Source organism: Watersipora subatra, chromosome 4, assembly GCF_963576615.1.
Source record: "Watersipora subatra chromosome 4, tzWatSuba1.1, whole genome shotgun sequence".
NCBI lineage: Eukaryota > Metazoa > Bryozoa > Gymnolaemata > Cheilostomatida > Watersiporidae > Watersipora > Watersipora subatra.
In genome coordinates this window covers 29860278-29879249 of record NC_088711.1, presented here as the reverse complement: position 1 = coordinate 29879249, position 18972 = coordinate 29860278, and the positions used below count along the sequence as shown (strand labels likewise).

The window sequence follows — 18972 nt, the reverse complement described above, 5'->3', positions numbered from 1 at the left end:
TGCTTCTATAACTACTCATACTACACTGTATGCCCATGCTTCTATAACTACTCATACTACACTGTATGCCCATGCTTCTAAAACTAATGATCATTAATGTAATGATATTTTCATGAGTAAAATTAAATTCTACTGAAATTTTATTGTTTTAAATCTTTGTCAGATTTTTTAAGATGGTACCAAGTACTGAACTGGTGCATCCGCTACTTGACCATACTCACTCTTTGACAATGACGTTTACATATGCGCCATATTGCAGTTGTTAGTACCAGTTTTTAATTTTATTATTATTATGTATTTACGATGTAGTAAGCACTCAATATGTACATGTATTCATGATGTAGTAAGTTCTCAAAGCATGGAAATATCTGTTTATGTATCATGTCTGTAGACTACTGCTTAACTTTGCCAAGGAAAATGATGCAGTGGCGGAACAGATAGCCAATAGGTAAGAATTGTAAAAGACATCAAGCTGTTTCTATACGTACTTGTTTCTGGCGCCAAAAGATATAACATTATTTAGCTGCATCTTTCAAGTCTTTAGTTCATGAGCATGAGCCTGTAAAGGGTTGTTTTAACGGGAAAGATAACAACAAGGTTGCAGCATTGCTATGAACAAACTGCTCGATTTGCAAATGTCAGACCAACAGCTTTGGAATTTTCATGCTCACGGTCACTGCATGTCATTCTTGGCACTGAATCAGACTTAGTTACTATCAAACCTCGACATACAAGGTAGATCACTTCCAAATTTACTTCATAGGCCAGAACTGTTGTGTGGTGGATGGAACATATATCTTATCAGAATACATTGTATTTCGTGCAATTCGTCTTAGAATCTAAGAAACAATAATAATTATTTCAAGTAGTATACTCACGTTCAGCATTGAAAACTTACATTTTACATAAAAAGAGGTCAAACACTAAATATAAAGCTGTAACTAAAAATTGATTTAATAAAATTAGAAATTCCGCTGTCATACAGCCCACGACCAAAGTGATAATGGAAAAAAGAAAGGGTACTGTTGATTGTTGAAAAAGTAGTTCTCAGCAGGAATTGACAGAGTATAGTGTAAATGAGACTTGTTTGAGATGATATAAAATAAATTTGAGGGAGGACGTCTCTAAAAAGGTGCAACTAACAATTTATTTTGGAGGTAATGTTGGCTTGAAACCAGGTATACAAGTAATTGGTTAATTGTTGATATTACAATATCTGTTATAAGTAGGCTATACAGTATCTGTTAAATGTCGCGCAGTCTAGTCTCCTCTCTTTTGCGTTGTAAGATTTGGTCATTGATAGCTAATCGAGTGATGCGCTCCCTAGCGAAGTTGTTAACAAGTAAGTCATTGATGTTTCAAACTTTAGAGAGAGCAACAAACGATATTCCAGCGGTCATTCCGTGGTGGCCTATATCAATGACAGCTTTAGCCGTGGTAGGACCTTGACTCTTGTGTATTGTCAAACCCCATGCTAGATCGAGAGGAATGCCTCGTCATAAAGGGGCATTGTAGTTTGGCCTAGCTTGTACATAAGATGTAAAGAATTTTGGCTAACGTTTTAAATAGTTCAATGAAACCTTCGGTGATTGGACAAAAAAAACGTAGGCTGATAAACTGTGTACCACAATTTCGTACCTGTAAGTCGGTCTACGCCTCAAACGGTCTAGGTTTATTACAGAAACCTTCGAATAAATTCGATTACAAGTAAACAAGGCCATAGACTGGTGAAATTAGCAAGGTTTTCTCATGAAATGTGTACTGCTAAATAGTTATACTATCTGTCGCACGGCTTTATTGGCGTTTCAATTTTCGGTCTTAACTTTTATTAAACCGAGCTTTTCAAGCGTTTTGTGGAAATTTTCGTCCAAATAAATCTGTCTATTTGTGTATAATCCGATCAGATGGGTAAGTTTTAAGATAATAACGACGGTTTACAAAGACTTGGTAACATATTTAAATAGGTTTGTATGTGTTTTGTATCGTTATTATACTTTAACGACTTTACAAAACGATGGTCAAATTTGTTGATGAAATTTCGAGACAAGGGTTCGTCTCATTGTTGATGAATAATTTTCGTAAGTTGTGTGCACATGCATTTATCATAAAAACTCTCATACCTCGCTCCGCTCATTTGGTCGTGGGATAATAATCAATAAGAAGAGATTTTTATTGCCACTTGATCTGAGAGACTCGAGAACAGAAGTGTATGCTCTGATATACATAGCGGAATTGGTGGTAGGAATACAAGTTGTAACATATATGCAAATATAAGTGTTTGGCAAACAGACATTGCGGTCATTGTCAGACATCGTAGCGAGCAAACATTGTGGTCTGTCGTTTGTGTGTCCAGTTACAGCGACAAAGTTTTAGGAACAAATATCTGTTTCGCACTGGATTTCAATTCAGAATCTCCAGATCTGCAGACAGGCATGCTAAACTACTAGGCCAAATGGTTACATCGCTATACAATCAAATAATTGTGGTCATATTCATTACATCGGTTAAAATACGCACGCTTGAAGCGTAAAGGTGTAAACACACTAGGCGATTTTATCGCGAGCGTCATGAGGAGGGCGGAGATATCGCTAGCGTGTGCATAAACACACTTGAGCGATTCACTCGCAAACGATATAATGGGCACGCCCAAAAACTGCCATTAAAATTGTTATTACAGTCAAACATGGATAACTCGTCCACGGATAGCTCGAACACATGGTTAATTCGAACAGTTTCTTTGGTTCGTTCCCACGTAATGATAAATTGCTATAGATAACTCGAACTCAACACTGTTAATTCGAACTGTTTTTTTGCCCAACGGCTACCGAAACGGTTGTTATCGCTTTAGAAAATCACTTTATTCAAAGCCATAGAGGTAAACCTCATCTTTTCGTAATTCATAAGCGTTGTTATTACCACCATCGGCAAAATATTTTTGTCAACGACTTTTCTAAAAGTTTGGTCAAATTTGATTTATACTGCTATACGATGAATAGCACGGGCTTGCCGGGTCACGCGCGCAAGAATTTTCGCCACGCACATACAAAACAAAAACAGCATGTTGTTTTGTATGTGCGTGGCGAAAATCCTTGAGTGCGTGACCCGGCTAGCCCGTGACGAATAGTTTTCCGACGTTGATTCCGTGTTGAATCAACGTCGGAATGTTGAATGTTTAAAACGTCTTAGAAATTGTTGTAATTAAACGTATACGTTGTCTTAGCTAAAAATACTATTCATCGTTTGACCTAAACACAGAATACGTGTGTAAATTCAATAAGTATCCATTCAAAAAGCGTGAGTGATATACAATGTACCGTAAAACCTCGTAAAACTTTTAATTGAACTGCCTCGGAGTGTTGCTCTTAACGAGTCCCAGGTAAAGTAAGGTAATCTTTGTGTAAACTTCAAGAAAAATCGGCAAAATTGATCGTGGGTAAAACCCCAAAAGAAAAAGATGTCTTTTCTTTTCAGCATTTCAACAACGATCAAGTTTTGCCAATGTCAATCTAAAAAAACGTCCTGGCAATAACATCACCTCAAACAACAAACCAATCTCAAGTGATAGAAAAATCTCTATACTTTTTGATAAAAACGTTTTAAACTTTACATTAGAAGCATTTAATTTGAAACAAGCCATTTGTGCTTTTATTTATATTATAGTTTGCATATGTACATGTATCTACTAATAAATAAGTAAATACATGGACTTGTGACAGTGCTCTGATAACTTGAACGCTCTGATAATTCGAACACTTTTGCTTGGTCCCGTGAAGTTCGAGTTATCCATGTTTGACTGTATATTTAGGTCAGTCAATATGGCGCCGTCTAGGCGACAACGTAAACAACTTACGCATTTGTTATTAAACCTTTCTCACTTTCACAGACTGTACACTGCCTACACTACAAGAAGACATAAGAAAAAACGATTATTGCATTTTTAACTGTAATATTTTTTACTATTTTTATACATATTTTATTTTGTAGTGGTTTTTATACTTAATATATTAAATATTTACCGTTCTCAAGATGGTCAACCTGCGCAACGATCGACTCCAAATGTTGGTGTTCAACTTTTTTTGAACACTTTGTTGAAGATTTTTTGTAATTTTTGTTTGTTATGGTGCACAGGACTGGGAGTGCTATTATTAAAGTTATGATCAATTCAGTGTTCGTTCTGAAGATATTTCAATATTAACAAAATAGCAAATTGTCGCTGCTGTACGTTGGGGAACATCGATAAGAAATAATTACCCGCCATAAAATGGCATTCTGGTAAAATCCAACCAATCAAAATGCATCTCACTAGCGATAAAGTTGTGTAGAGAAAGTCTAACGTTATCGCTCTGCATGAGCACGCTGGGTGAATTCTAGCGCAGATTAGCGCCACGCAGCACGATATCGCTCTAAATTTTGCCTAGTGTGTTTATACCTTTATGCGTAACGTCACAGGTACGATTACAAGCTGGCTTCATGTCTCTTATCATATCGAAGATTTAGACAAGCTTAAGTTACCAGCTTATTTGACTCACGTTAATCAACAAAGCCAATGGCTACTACATTACCTGCCACTAGTTAATCAACTTAGCCAATGGCTACTACATCACCTGCCACTAGTTAATCAACTTAGCCAATGGCTACTACATTACCTGCCACTAGTTAATCAACATAGCCAATGGCTACTACATTACCTGCCACTAGTTAATCAACTTAGCCAATGGCTACTACATCACCTGCCACTAGTTAATCAACTTAGCCAATGGCTACTACATTACCTGCCACTAGTTAATCAACATAGCCAATGGCTACTACATTACCTGCCACTAGTTAATCAACTTAGCCAATGGCTACTACAATACCTGCCACTAGTTAATCAACTTAGCCAATGGCTACTACATTACCTGCCACTAGTTAATCAACTTAGCCAATGGCTACTACATTACCTGCCACTAGTTAATCAACTTAGCCAATGGCTACTACAATACCTGCCACTAGTTAATCAACATAGCCAATGGCTACTACATTACCTGCCACTAGTTAATCAACTTAGCCAATGGCTACTACATTACCTGCCACTAGTTAATCAACTTAGCCAATGGCTACTACAATACCTGCCACTAGTTAATCAACATAGCCAATGGCTACTACATTACCGGCCACTAGTTAATCAACTTAGCCAATGGCTACTACATTACCTGCCACTAGTTAATCAACTTAGCCAATGGCTACTACAATACCTGCCACTAGTTAATCAACATAGCCAATGGCTACTACATTACCGGCCACTAGTTAATCAACATAGCCAATGGCTACTACATTACCTGCCACTAGTTAATCAACTTAGCCAATGGCTACTACATTACCTGCCACTAGTTAATCAACTTAGCCAATGGCTACTACAATACCTGCCACTAGTTAATCAACATAGCCAATGGCTACTACATTACCGGCCACTAGTTAATCAACTTAGCCAATGGCTACTACATTACCTGCCACTAGTTAATCAACTTAGCCAATGGCTACTACAATACCTGCCACTAGTTAATCAACATAGCCAATGGCTACTACATTACCGGCCACTAGTTAATCAACTTAGCCAATGGCTACTACATTACCTGCCACTAGTTAATCAACTTAGCCAATGGCTACTACATTACCTGCCACTAGTTAATCAACTTAGCCAATGGCTACTACATTACCTGCCACTAGTTAATCAACTTAGCCAATGGCTACTACATTACCTGCCACTAGTTAATCAACATAGCCAATGGCTACTACATCACCTGCCACTAGTTAATCAACATAGCCAATGGCTACTACATTAATATGCATTGTTTGTAGAGGTGCCAAGTTCATCAGAGACCATCTGAGACAGGAAGATGTCTTCTGTTATTGGAAGAGACTTTTACTCGACTACTCAAAGCTCTTGGAGTTTAAACCAAATTTGAATCCAGAATTCGAGCTCAAAACAGTTAATGACGTAGGTGAATAAAATCTGGCCGCTTCTGAAATTCACTCTAAAGGGTTGCATTTTGAATGACTGTCAACACCTGTTTAACCAAGTATTAAACCATGATAAACATCTGTTTAACCATGTATTGAATCATGATAAACACCTATTTAACCGTGTATTGAATCATGATAAACACCTGTTTAACCATGTATTGAATCATGATAAACACCTGTTTAACCGTGTATTGAACCATGATAACCACCTGTTTAACCATGTATTGAATCATGATAAACACCTGTTTAACCGTGTATTGAATCATGATAAACACCTGTTTAACCATGTATTGAATCATGATAAACATCTGTTTAACCATGTATTGAACCATGATAAACATCTGTTTAACCATGTATTGAATCATGATAAACATCTGTTTAACCATATATTGAACCATAAAAAACATCTGTTTAACCGTGTATTGAATCATGATAAACACCTGTTTAACCGTGTATTGAACCATGATAAACATCTGTTTAACCGTGTATTGAATCATGATAAGCACCTGTTTAACCATGTATTGAATCATGATAAACACCTGTTTAACCGTGTATTGAATCATGATAAACATCTGTTTAACCATGTATTGAATCATGATAAACATCTGTTTAACCATATATTGAACCATGATAACCACCTGTTTAACCATGTATTGAATCATGATAAACACCTGTTTAACCATGTATTGAATCATGATAAACACCTGTTTAACCGTGTATTGAATCATGATAAACATCTGTTTAACCATGTATTGAATCATGATAAACATATGTTTAACCATGTATTGAATCATGATAACCACCTGTTTAACCATGTATTGAATCATGATAAACACCTGTTTAACCATGTATTGAATCATGATAAACACCTGTTTAACCATGTATTGAATCATGATAAACACCTGTTTAACCGTGTATTGAATCATGATAAACATCTGTTTAACCATGTATTGAATCATGATAAACATCTATTTAACCGTGTATTGAACCATAAAAAACATCTGTTTAACCACATATTGAACCATAAAAAACATCTGTTTAACCATGTATTGAACCATGATAAACACCTGTTTAACCGTGTATTGAATCATGATAAACATCTGTTTAACCATGTATTGAATCATGATAAACATCTATTTAACCGTGTATTGAACCATAAAAAACATCTGTTTAACCGTGTATTGAATTATGATAAACACCTGTTTAACCGTGTATTGAACCATGATAAACACCTGTTTAACCGTGTATTGAACCATGATAAACATCTGTTTAATCGTGTATTGAACCATGATAAACACCTGTTTAACCGTGTATTGAACCATGATAAACATCTGTTTAACCGTGTATTGAATCATGATAAACACCTGTTTAACCATGTATTGAATCATGATAAACACCTGTTTAACCATGTATTGAATCATGATAAACACCTGTTTAACCATGTATTGAATCATGATAAACACCTGTTTAACCGTGTATTGAATCATGATAAACATCTGTTTAACCGTGTATTGAATCATGATAAACACCTGTTTAACCATGTATTGAATCATGATAAACACCTGTTTAACCGTGTATTGAATCATGATAAACATCTGTTTAACCGTGTATTGAATCATGATAAACACCTGTTTAACCGTGTATTGAATCATGATAAACACCTGTTTAACCATGTATTGAATCATGATAAACACCTGTTTAACCGTGTATTGAATCATGATAAACACCTGTTTAACCGTGTATTGAATCATGATAAACACCTGTTTAACCGTGTATTGAATCATGATAAACACCTGTTTAACCATGTATTGAATCATGATAAACACCTGTTTAACCATGTATTGAATCATGATAAACACCTGTTTAACCATGTATTGAATCATGATAAACACCTGTTTAACCGTGTATTGAATCATGATAAACATCTGTTTAACCATGTATTGAATCATGATAAACATATGTTTAACCGTGTATTGAATCATGATAACCACCTGTTTAACCGTGTATTGAATCATGATAAACACCTGTTTAACCATGTATTGAATCATGATAAACACCTGTTTAACCATGTATTGAATCATGATAAACACCTGTTTAACCGTGTATTGAATCATGATAAACATCTGTTTAACCATGTATTGAATCATGATAAACATCTGTTTAACCATGTATTGAATCATGATAAACATCTATTTAACCGTGTATTGAACCATAAAAAACATCTGTTTAACCACATATTGAACCATAAAAAACATCTGTTTAACCATGTATTAAACCATGATAAACACCTGTTTAACCATGTATTGAATCATGATAAACACCTGTTTAACCATGTATTGAATCATGATAAACACCTGTTTAACCATGTATTGAATCATGATAAACACCTGTTTAACCATGTATTGAATCATGATAAACACCTGTTTAACCGTGTATTGAATCATGATAAACATCTGTTTAACCGTGTATTGAACCATAAAAAACATCTGTTTAACCACATATTGAACCATAAAAAACATCTGTTTAACCATGTATTATAAACCATGATAAACACCTGTTTAACCATGTATTGAATCATGATAAACACCTGTTTAACCGTGTATTGAATGATGATAAACATCTGTTTAACCATGTATTGAATCATGATAAACATCTGTTTAACCATATATTGAACCATGATAACCACCTGTTTAACCATGTATTGAATCATGATAAACATCTATTTAACCGTGTATTGAACCATAAAAAACATCTGTTTAACCACATATTGAACCATAAAAAACATCTGTTTAACCATGTATTATAAACCATGATAAACACCTGTTTAACCATGTATTGAATCATGATAAACACCTGTTTAACCGTGTATTGAATGATGATAAACATCTGTTTAATCATGTATTGAATCATGATAAACACCTGTTTAACCATGTATTAAACCATGATAAACACCTGTTTAACCATGTATTGAATCATGATAAACACCTGTTGAACCGTGTATTGAATCATGATAAACACCTGTTTAACCATGTATTGAACCATGATAAACATCTGTTTAACCGTGTATGAATCGTGATAAACATCTGTTTATCCACATATTGAACCATAAAAAACATCTGTTTAACCATGTATTAAACCATGATAAACACCTGTTTAACCATGTATTGAATCATGATAAACACCTGTTTAACCATGTATTAAACCATGATAAACACCTGTTTAACCATGTATTGAATCATGATAAACATCTATTTAACCGTGTATTGAACCATAAAAAACATCTGTTTAACCACATATTGAACCATAAAAAACACCTGTTTAACCGTGTATTAAACCATGATAAACACCTGTTTAACCGTGTATTGAATCATGATAAACACCTGTTTAACCATGTATTGAACCATGATAAACATCTGTTTAACCGTGTATTGAATCGTGATAAACATCTGTTTAACCATATATTGAACCATAAAAAACATCTGTTTAACCATGTATTAAACCATGATAAACACCTGTTTAACCGTGTATTGAACCATGATAACCATCTGTTTAACCGTGTATTGAATCATGATAAACATCTGTTTAACCATGTATTGAATCATGATAAACATCTGTTTAACCATGTATTGAATTCATACTACTACTCATACTACACTGTATGCCCATGCTTCTATAACTACTCATACTACTCTGTATGCCCATGCTTCTATAACTACTCATACTACACTGTATGCCCATGCTTCTATAACTACTCATACTACTCTGTATGCCCATGCTTCTATAACGACTCATACTACACTGTATGTCTATGCTTCTATAACTACTCATACTACACTGTATGCCCATGCTTCTATAACTACTCATACTACACTGTATGTCCATGCTTCTATAACTACTCATACTACACTGTATGCCCATGCTTCTATAACTACTCATACTACACTGTATGCCCATGCTTCTATAACTACTCATACTACACTGTATGCCTATGCTTCTATAACTACTCATACTACACTGTATGCCTATGCTTCTATAACTGCTCATACTACACTGCATGCCCATGCTTCTATAACTACTCATACTACTCTGTATGCCTATGCTTCTATAACTACTCATACTACACTGTATGCCCATGCTTCTATAACTACTCATACTACACTGTATGCCTATGCTTCTATAACTACTCATACTACACTGTATGCCCATGTTTCTATAACTACTCATACTACACTGTATGCCTATGCTTCTATAACTGCTCATACTACACTGCATGCCCATGCTTCTATAACTACTCATACTACTCTGTATGCCTATGCTTCTATAACTACTCATACTACACTGTATGCCCATGTTTCTATAACTACTCATACTACTCTGTATGCCTATGCTTCTATAACTACTCATACTACACTGTATGCCTATGCTTCTATAACTGCTCATACTACACTGCATGCCCATGCTTCTATAACTGCTCATACTACACTGCATGCCCATGCTTCTATAACCACCCATACTACACTGTATGCCCATGCTTCTATAACTACTCATACTACACTGCATGCCCATGCTTCTATAACTACTCATACTACACTGTATGCCCATGTTTCTATAACTACTCATACTACTCTGTATGCCTATGCTTCTATAACTACTCATACTACACTGTATGCCCATGCTTCTATAACTACTCATACTACACTGTATGCCTATGCTTCTATAACTGCTCATACTACTCTGTATGCCCATGCTTCTATAACTACTCATACTACACTGTATGCCTATGCTTCTATAACTGCTCATACTACACTGCATGCCCATGCTTCTATAACCACCCATACTACACTGTATGCCTATGCTTCTATAACTACTCATACTACACTGTATGCCTATGCTTCTATAACTGCTCATACTACACTGTATGCCCATGCTTCTATAACTACTCATACTACACTGTATGCCTATGCTTCTATAACTACTCATACTACACTGTATGCCCATGCTTTTATAACTACTCATACTACACTGCATGCCCATGCTTCTATAACCACCCATACTACACTGTATGCCCATGCTTCTATAACTACTCATACTACACTGCATGCCCATGCTTCTATAACTGCTCATACTACACTGTATGCCCATGCTTCTATAACTACTCATACTACACTGTATGCCCATGCTTCTATAACTGCTCATACTACACTGTATGCCCATGCTTCTATAACTACTCATACTACACTGTATGTCCATGCTTCTATAACTGCTCATACTACACTGTATGCCCATGCTTCTATAACTACTCATACTACACTGTATGTCCATGTTTCTATAACTACTCATACTACACTGTATGTCCATGCTTCTATAACTACTCATACTACACTGTATGCCTATGCTTCTATAACTGCTCATACTACACTGCATGCCCATGCTTCTATAACTACTCATACTACACTGTATGCCCATGTTTCTATAACTACTCATACTACACTGTATGCCTATGCTTCTATAACTGCTCATACTACTCTGTATGCCCATGCTTCTATAACTACTCATACTACACTGTATGCCCATGCTTCTATAACTACTCATACTACACTGTATGCCCATGTTTCTATAACTACTCATACTACTCTGTATGCCCATGCTTCTATAACTACTCATACTACACTGTATGCCTATGCTTCTATAACTACTCATACTACACTGTATGCCTATGCTTCTATAACTACTCATACTACACTGTATGCCTATGCTTCTATAACTGCTCATACTACACTGCATGCCCATGCTTCTATAACCACCCATACTACACTGTATGCCCATGCTTCTATAACTACTCATACTACACTGCATGCCCATGCTTCTATAACTGCTCATACTACACTGTATGCCTATGCTTCTATAACTACTCATACTACTCTGTATGCCTATGCTTCTATAACTACTCATACTACACTGTATGCCTATGCTTCTATAACTACTCATACTACACTGTATGCCCATGTTTCTATAACTGCTCATACTACACTGTATGCCTATGCTTCTATAACTACTCATACTACTCTGTATGCCTATGCTTCTATAACTACTCATACTACTCTGTATGCCTATGCTTCTATAACTACTCATACTACACTGTATGCCTATGCTTCTATAACTACTCATACTACACTGTATGCCTATGCTTCTATAACTGCTCATACTACACTGCATGCCCATGCTTCTATAACTACTCATACTACTCTGTATGCCCATGCTTCTATAACTACTCATACTACACTGTATGCCTATGCTTCTATAACTACTCATACTACACTGTATGCCCATGTTTCTATAACTGCTCATACTACACTGTATGCCTATGCTTCTATAACCACCCATACTACACTGTATGCCTATGCTTCTATAACTACTCATACTACACTGTATGCCCATGCTTCTATAACCACCCATACTACACTGTATGCCCATGCTTCTATAACTACTCATACTACACTGCATGCCCATGCTTCTATAACTGCTCATACTACACTGTATGCCTATGCTTCTATAACTACTCATACTACTCTGTATGCCTATGCTTCTATAACTACTCATACTACACTGTATGCCTATGCTTCTATAACTACTCATACTACACTGTATGCCCATGTTTCTATAACTGCTCATACTACACTGCATGCCCATGCTTCTATAACCACCCATACTACACTGTATGCCCATGCTTCTATAACTACTCATACTACACTGTATGTCCATGCTTCTATAACTGCTCATACTACACTGCATGCCCATGCTTCTATAACTACTCATACTACACTGTATGCCTATGCTTCTATAACTACTCATACTACACTGTATGCCCATGTTTCTATAACTACTCATACTACACTGTATGCCTATGCTTCTATAACTGCTCATACTACACTGCATGCCCATGCTTCTATAACTACTCATACTACACTGTATGCCCATGTTTCTATAACTACTCATACTACTCTGTATGCCTATGCTTCTATAACTACTCATACTACACTGTATGCCCATGCTTCTATAACTACTCATACTACACTGTATGCCTATGCTTCTATAACTGCTCATACTACTCTGTATGCCCATGCTTCTATAACTACTCATACTACACTGTATGCCTATGCTTCTATAACTGCTCATACTACACTGCATGCCCATGCTTCTATAACCACCCATACTACACTGTATGCCTATGCTTCTATAACTACTCATACTACACTGTATGCCTATGCTTCTATAACTGCTCATACTACACTGCATGCCCATGCTTCTATAACCACCCATACTACACTGTATGCCCATGCTTCTATAACTACTCATACTACACTGCATGCCCATGCTTCTATAACTGCTCATACTACACTGTATGCCTATGCTTCTATAACTACTCATACTACTCTGTATGCCTATGCTTCTATAACTACTCATACTACACTGTATGCATATGCTTTTATAACTACTCATACTACACTGTATGCCCATGTTTCTATAACTGCTCATACTACACTGTATGCCCATGCTTCTATAACCACCCATACTACACTGTATGCCTATGCTTCTATAACTACTCATACTACGCTGTATGCCTATGCTTCTATAACTACTCATACTACTCTGTATGCCCATGCTTCTATAACTACTCATACTACACTGTATGCCCATGCTTCTATAACTACTCCTACTACACTGTATGCCCATGCTTTTATAACTACTCATACTACACTGTATGCCCATGTTTCTATAACTACTCATACTACACTGTATGTCCATGCTTTTATAACTACTCATACTACACTGTATGCCCATGTTTCTATAACTACTCATACTACACTGTATGCCCATGCTTCTATAACTACTCATACTACACTGTATGCCTATGCTTCTATAACTGCTCATACTACACTGCATGCCCATGCTTCTATAACCACCCATACTACACTGTATGCCTATGCTTCTATAACTACTCATACTACACTGTATGCCTATGCTTCTATAACTGCTCATACTACACTGCATGCCCATGCTTCTATAACTACTCATACTACACTGTATGCCCATGCTTCTATAACTACTCATACTACACTGCATGCCTATGCTTCTATAACTACTCATACTACTCTGTATGCCCATGCTTCTATAACTACTCATACTACACTGTATGCCTATGCTTCTATAACTACTCATACTACTCTGTATGCCTATGCTTCTATAACTACTCATACTACACTGTATGCCCATGCTTCTATAACTACTCATACTACACTGTATGCCTACGCTTCTATAACTACTCATACTACTCTGTATGCCTATGCTTCTATAACTACTCATACTACACTGCATGCCCATGCTTCTATAACTACTCATACTACTCTGCATGCCCATGCTTCTATAACTGCTCATACTACTCTGTATGCCCATGTCTCTATAACTACTCATACTACACTGTATGCCCATGTTTCTATAACTACTCATACTACACTGTATGCCTATGCTTCTATAACTACTCATACTACACTGTATGCCCATGTTTCTATAACTACTCATACTACACTGTATGCCTATGCTTCTATAACTACTCATACTACACTGTATGCCTATGCTTCTATAACTACTCATACTACACTGTATGCCCATGCTTCTATAACTACTCATACTACACTGTATGCCCATGCTTCTATAACTACTCATACTACTCTGTATGCCCATGCTTCGATAACTGCTCATACTACACTGCATGCCCATGCTTCTATAACAACCCATACTACTCTGTATGCCTATGCTTCTATAACTACTCATACTACACTGTATGCCTATGCTTCAATAACTACTCATACTACACTGTATGCCCATGCTTCTATAACTACTCATACTACACTGTATGCCTATGCTTCTATAACTACTCATACTACTCTGTATGCCCATGCTTCTATAACTACTCATACTACACTGTATGCCCATGCTTCTATAACTACTCCTACTACACTGTATGCCCATGCTTTTATAACTACTCATACTACACTGTATGCCCATGCTTCTATAACTACTCATACTACACTGTATGTCCATGCTTTTATAACTACTCATACTACACTGTATGCCCATGCTTCTATAACTACTCCTACTACACTGTATGCCCATGCTTTTATAACTACTCATACTACACTGTATGCCCATGTTTCTATAACTACTCATACTACACTGTATGTCCATGCTTTTATAACTACTCATACTACACTGTATGCCCATGCTTCTATAACTACTCATACTGCACTGTATGCCCATGCTTCTATAACTACTCATACTACACTGCATGCCCATGCTTCTATAACTACTCATACTACACTGTATGCCCATGCTTCTATAACTACTCATACTACTCTGTATGCCCATGATTCTATAACTACTCATACTACACTGTATGTCTATGCTTCTATAACTACTCATACTACACTGTATGTCTATGCTTCTATAACTACTCATACTACACTGCATGCCTATGCTTCTATAACTACTCATACTACACTGTATGTCCATGCTTTTATAACTACTCATACTACACTGTATGCCCATGCTTCTATAACTACTCATACTACACTGTATGCCCATGCTTCTATAACTACTCATACTACACTGTATGCCCATGCTTCTATAACTACTCATACTACTCTGTATGCCCATGCTTCTATAACTACTCATACTACTCTGTATGCCTATGCTTCTATAACTACTCATACTACACTGTATGCCCATGCTTTTATAACTACTCATACTACACTGTATGCCCATGTTTCTATAACTACTCATACTACACTGTATGTCCATGCTTCTATAACTACTCATACTACACTGTATGCCTATGCTTCTATAACTACTCATACTACACGGTATGCCTATGCTTCTATAACTGCTCATACTACACTGTATGCCTATGCTTCTATAACTACTCATACTACACTGTCTGCCCATGCTTTTATAACTACTCATACTACACTGTATGCCCATGTTTCTATAACTACTCATACTACACTGTATGTCCATGCTTCTATAACTACTCATACTACACTGTATGCCCATGCTTCTATAACTACTCATACTACACTGTATGCCTATGCTTCTATAACTACTCATACTACTCTGTATGCCCATGCTTTTATAACTACTCATACTACACTGTATGCCCATGTTTCTATAACTACTCATACTACTCTGTATGCCTATGCTTCTATAACTACTCATACTACACTGTATGCCCATGCTTTTATAACTACTCATACTACACTGTATGCCCATGTTTCTATAACTACTCATACTACACTGTATGCCCATGTTTCTATAACTACTCATACTACACTGTATGTCCATGCTTTTATAACTACTCGTACTACACTGTATGCCTATGCTTCTATAACTACTCATACTACACTGTATGCCCATGCTTCTATAACTACTCATACTACTCTGTATGCCCATGCTTCTATAACTACTCATACTACACTGTATGCCCATGCTTCTATAACTACTCATACTACACTGTATGCCTATGCTTCTATAACTACTCATACTACACTGTATGCCCATGTTTCTATAACTACTCATACTACACTGTATGTCCATGCTTTTATAACTACTCATACTACACTGTATGCCCATGTTTCTATAACTACTCATACTACACTGTATGTCCATGCTTCTATAACTACTCATACTACACTGTATGCCCATGCTTCTATAACTACTCATACTACACTGTATGTCTATGCTTTTATAACTACTCATACTACACTGTATGCCTATGCTTCTATAACTACTCATACTAGACTGTATGTCTATGCTTCTATAACTACTCATACTACACTGAGTATGCCCATGCTTCTATAACTACTCATACTACACTGTATGTCCATGCTTCTATAACTACTCATACTACACTGTATGCCTATGCTTCTATAACTACTCATACTACACTGTATGCCCATGCTTCTATAACTACTCATACTACACTGTATGCCCATGCTTCTATAACTACTCATACTACACTGTATGTCTATGCTTCTATAACTACTCATACTACACTGTATGCCCATGCTTCTATAACTACTCATACTACACTGTATGCCCATGTTTCTATAACTACTCATACTACACTGTATGCCTATGCTTTTATAACTACTCATACTACACTGTATGCCTATGCTTTTATAACTACTCATACTACACTGTATGCCTATGCTTCTATAACTACTCATACTACACTGTATGTCTATGCTTCTATAACTACTCATACTACACTGCATGCCCATGCTTCTATTACTACTCATACTACACTGTATGCCCATGTTTCTATAACTACTCATACTACTCTGTATGCCTATGCTTCTATAACTACTCATACTACACTGTATGCCTATGCTTCTATAACTACTCATACTACACTGCATGCCCATGCTTCTATAATTACTCATACTACACTGTATGCCCATGTTTCTATAACTACTCATACTACACTGTATGCCTATGCTTCTATAACTGCTCATACTACACTGTATGCCTATGCTTCTATAACTACTCATACTACACTGTATGCCCATGCTTCTATAACTACTCATACTACACTGTATGCCCATGCTTCTATAACTACTCATACTACTCTGTATGCCCATGCTTCTATAACTGCTCATACTACACTGCATGCCCATGCTTCTATAACTACTCATACTACACTGTATGCCCATGTTTCTATAACTACTCATACTACACTGTATGTCTATGCTTCTATAACTACTCATACTACACTGTATGCCCATGCTTCTATAACTACTCATACTACACTGCATGCCCATGCTTCTATAACTACTCATACTACACTGTATGCCTATGCTTCTATAATTACTCATACTACACTGTATGCCCATGTTTCTATAACTACTCATACTACACTGTATGCCTATGCTTCTATAACTGCTCATACTACACTGTATGCCTATGCTTCTATAACTACTCATACTACACTGTATGCCCATGCTTCTATAACTACTCATACTACTCTGTATGCCCATGCTTCTATAACTGCTCATACTACACTGCATGCCCATGCTTCTATAACTACTCATACTACTCTGTATGCCTATGCTTCTATAACTGCTCATACTACACTGTATGCCTATGCTTCTATAATTACTCATACTACACTGTATGCCCATGTTTCTATAACTACTCATACTACACTGTATGCCTATGCTTCTATAACTGCTCATACTACACTGTATGCCTATGCTTCTATAACTACTCATACTACACTGTATGCCCATGTTTCTATAACTACTCATACTACACTGTATGACCATGTTTCTATAACTACTCATACTACACTGTATGCCTATGCTTCTATAACTGCTCATACTACACTGTATGCCTATGCTTCTATAACTACTCATACTACACTGCATGCCCATGCTTCTATAACTACTCATACTACACTGTATGCCCATGTTTCTATAACTACTCATACTACACTGTATGCCTATGCTTCTATAACTGCTCATACTACACTGTATGCCTATGCTTCTATAACTACTCATACTACTCTGTATGCCCATGCTTCTATAACTACTCATACTACACTGTATGCCCATGTTTCTATAACTACTCATACTACACTGTATGCCTATGCTTCTATAACTGCTCATACTACACTGTATGCCTATGCTTCTATAACTACTCATACTACACTGTATGCCCATGCTTCTATAACTACTCATACTACACTGTATGACCATGCTCCTATAACTACTCATACTACACTGTATGCCTATGCTTCTATAACTACTCATACTACACTGCATGCCCATGCTTCTATAACTACTCATACTACACTGTATGCCCATGTTTCTATAACTACTCATACTACACTGTATGCCTATGCTTCTATAACTG

General features: G+C 36.4%; 1 protein-coding gene across 2 annotated transcripts in view; it reads left to right on the top strand.

Annotated features, from left to right (window-relative positions):
• The window catches only part of LOC137393524 (protein O-glucosyltransferase 1-like), a 46573-nt gene that overhangs the window by 26776 nt on the left and 825 nt on the right, over positions 1 to 18972 (top strand). For both annotated transcript variants that reach the window (XM_068080106.1, XM_068080107.1), the window contains exons 9-10: positions 392 to 448; positions 5839 to 5977. In XM_068080106.1, the coding sequence (XP_067936207.1) occupies positions 392 to 448; positions 5839 to 5977 (196 nt within the window). The remainder of the gene's footprint in view (positions 1 to 391; positions 449 to 5838; positions 5978 to 18972) is intronic.